Genomic DNA, 2,500 nt, shown 5'->3' with positions numbered 1-2,500 from the left:
GCCCATGGCGCACCACGGCTACGACTACGCCGGCGGCCAGCGGGCGCGCCAGCAGGCCTTCTCCGAGTCCTCGGACTCAGAGTACTATTCGGAGACCACGTCGGGCATCGGCAGCGAGGGGGACTACGGCCACGGCGACCAGAGCGCGTACGCCGCCGCCCCGCCCCACGGCAACACCTCCCACATCCTGCTGGAGGCCAGCAGGAACCCCAGCTTCCCCAAACTCACGGTACGCACGCGCTCAGTGACTGAGTGACCCCCCCCCCCCCCATCATGTCCACGGTGGTGTGTGGTTCTGTTTTCCCCCCGATGTCGGCGGTTAACACTCTTCTTCTGCTCTTCCTCCTCTTCGTCGTCTCTAGGTGGTGAAGCCTTTCAAAGAGAACACAGCGGGCGTTTGTGGAACTAAAGAACTCTTAAATGAATCTTCCCACAACGCACATGCCAGGATCCCGCGCTGGGATGCCGGGAACAAGTGGGAGCAGCAGCAGCCGCCGCCGCCGCCGCCGCAGCAGCAGCAGCAAGGCCCCCGCAGGCCCCAGGCCCCTCCCAGCCAACCTTTACCCAGCGACAGAACTCACTTCCCTGGGCGGCCCGGCCACTGTGGCCCCAGGCTTCAGGGCAACAGAGGGCCTCAGCAGAGCAGGACTAAAGGGCCGGGTTATGGCAACAGTAATCAGTCGGCTTTAGCGACGCAACAAGGACCCTGCGGTGGACCGGTGACCATGGTCACGGCCACGGCCTCTGTGACGGTCGCCGTGCACCCCAGCTTACCGGGGGCCGCTTACCAGGAATATACGCACGGGGCTTTCGACACGGACAGCGAGTCGGACTGCTTTGAGGACTCTAACGTGAGGACACACTCCTATAAGAGAGACTCTCTGAATGTCCAGGACGTGGAACAGGGCCAGCTGCAGCTCAGCCAGACAAAAGGTACGTTCAAAACGATGAAAACCGTGGAAAATACGAGCTATCGTCGAGATACCTGTGGAGATATGCGCTGTCGCTAAAATTGACCAAGTTGCGTAATCTGAAGTAGTGTCAAGAGAAGTCAATGAGACCGACTGAAAATACACAGAGCGGTTTTACCTTTGATTGCTCTGAAAAAAGTGTAAATGATATCGGAAATCTGTTTCGATATATTTGAAGATACGTGTGTGTTTTTTTCTTCTGTACGTTTTTGCCTCAGTGTCTAACAGTGTTTTTCTCCTTGTGTATTCCAGGTGGACTGAGGGCTGAATGCTAAGCTCTCCGGCTAACCGCTGTCTCCTAGCACTCTGAAGGCCCGTTGCCCAGCACCTTGACGACTCGCCCCGTCCAAACTCTTGATCTGTACATACGACCTCGACGCAACGCGAGCCCGAGGATCTATTGTAAGGAAATATTAAAGCGAAAAAAGATGGACATATAAATCTATGGGTATATATTTTAATACTAAACAGAGGGAAACTTATTTAAGAGAGTACTGTTTAACTTGGGTCTGCTCTTGTGTAAAAGCTCAGATGTATACGATTATTTCTCAAAAAAGGGGGCGGTTGATTTTATTTCTCCTTCTCTAACCTCTCCGTTGTATAGAATAACAAATGTGTTATATGTTCTAAATGGTCCGTGGAAAAAAAGTTATTAAGATATTAGGCTGTTGAAAGGTTATGATCAGTGTTGATTTATTTTTTGTTTTTTGCTTTTTTTTGCTGCTACACTTCAAAATAAGTTAAAATATTTGCCTTAAAAATGCAGTACATCCTCTCCCCCTGTGGTTCAAACCGTCGGAAATAGGCTGAATCATGTTACACCATGGACAAGCTGTTACACTGCCAGTGAGTGAAGAGTTTACCCAACGTTAACACCCTTCATCTCACCCTTTTGTTCTTTTGTTTCTGTGTCGTTTCTGTTATATCCTTAATATAAAGTTGTCGATTTTTTTTCTTTTACCGTTTGCACTGTGATAACACGCGCAAAGCAGAGGCTACGTGGCAAACTCTGGTTTCTTATTAGAAAGCATCTAATGTGCCTTAACCAGCCCTCCTTCCCTTCCATTGTTACTGCCCCATCCATCCATTCACAAGATCCTGTGCCTAGTTATGAATATGCTATTAGCTCATTGTCTCTCTGTTCTACGTGGCTGGGCTCAGTGAGGTCCTCAAAGAACCAGGCAATAGAACGATATTCAGGAATCGGTCATAGATATGTATGTCCTTTTGTGTGTTTGTGGATAATCATCTGTTAGCCTCTGTGTGACCAATCAGGCAACGCACCCTGTTGTGGTAGTGGTATCTCAGTAACCATAGTAACAGTGTCACACTCTTAACCCTAGTTTAACATCCAAGTCGTCTGTCTGTGTTTTTGTGTGTGTGTGTGTTTTGTCTCCTACAGTCCGAATTGTTTTAATTACTTGAAGGAGGTTTGATGTGCTATTTTCTCTGCAGTATTTGTAAGCTCTACATTTGGGTGAAGTAAAGGTTTGATTCGAGGTACTGTTCACCTCAAGTGTGTCATGAAA

The 2,500-nt window shown here is 48.9% G+C and overlaps 1 protein-coding gene across 1 annotated transcript in view; it reads left to right on the top strand.

Annotated features, from left to right (window-relative positions):
- Positions 1–1,312, top strand: part of ptch2 (patched 2) — a gene marked incomplete at its 5' end in the record, with an annotated part of 31,266 nt that extends 29,954 nt beyond the window's left edge. The window contains 3 exons of the mRNA XM_084480880.1: positions 1–229; positions 363–933; positions 1,224–1,312. The exon at positions 1–229 is cut by the window's left edge and continues 174 nt beyond it. Coding sequence (XP_084337006.1) covers positions 1–229; positions 363–933; positions 1,224–1,246 — 823 coding nt within the window. The 3' untranslated portion in view covers positions 1,247–1,312. The remainder of the gene's footprint in view (positions 230–362; positions 934–1,223) is intronic.
- Between the last annotated feature and the right edge of the window lie 1,188 nt (positions 1,313–2,500).

The sequence above is a fragment of the Micromesistius poutassou genome (genome assembly GCF_964030765.1).
Source record: "Micromesistius poutassou genome assembly, chromosome: 16".
NCBI classification, from domain to species: domain Eukaryota; kingdom Metazoa; phylum Chordata; class Actinopteri; order Gadiformes; family Gadidae; genus Micromesistius; species Micromesistius poutassou.
The sequence above is the reverse complement of the archived record's forward strand: the minus strand, read 5'-3'. Positions and strand labels throughout refer to the sequence as shown.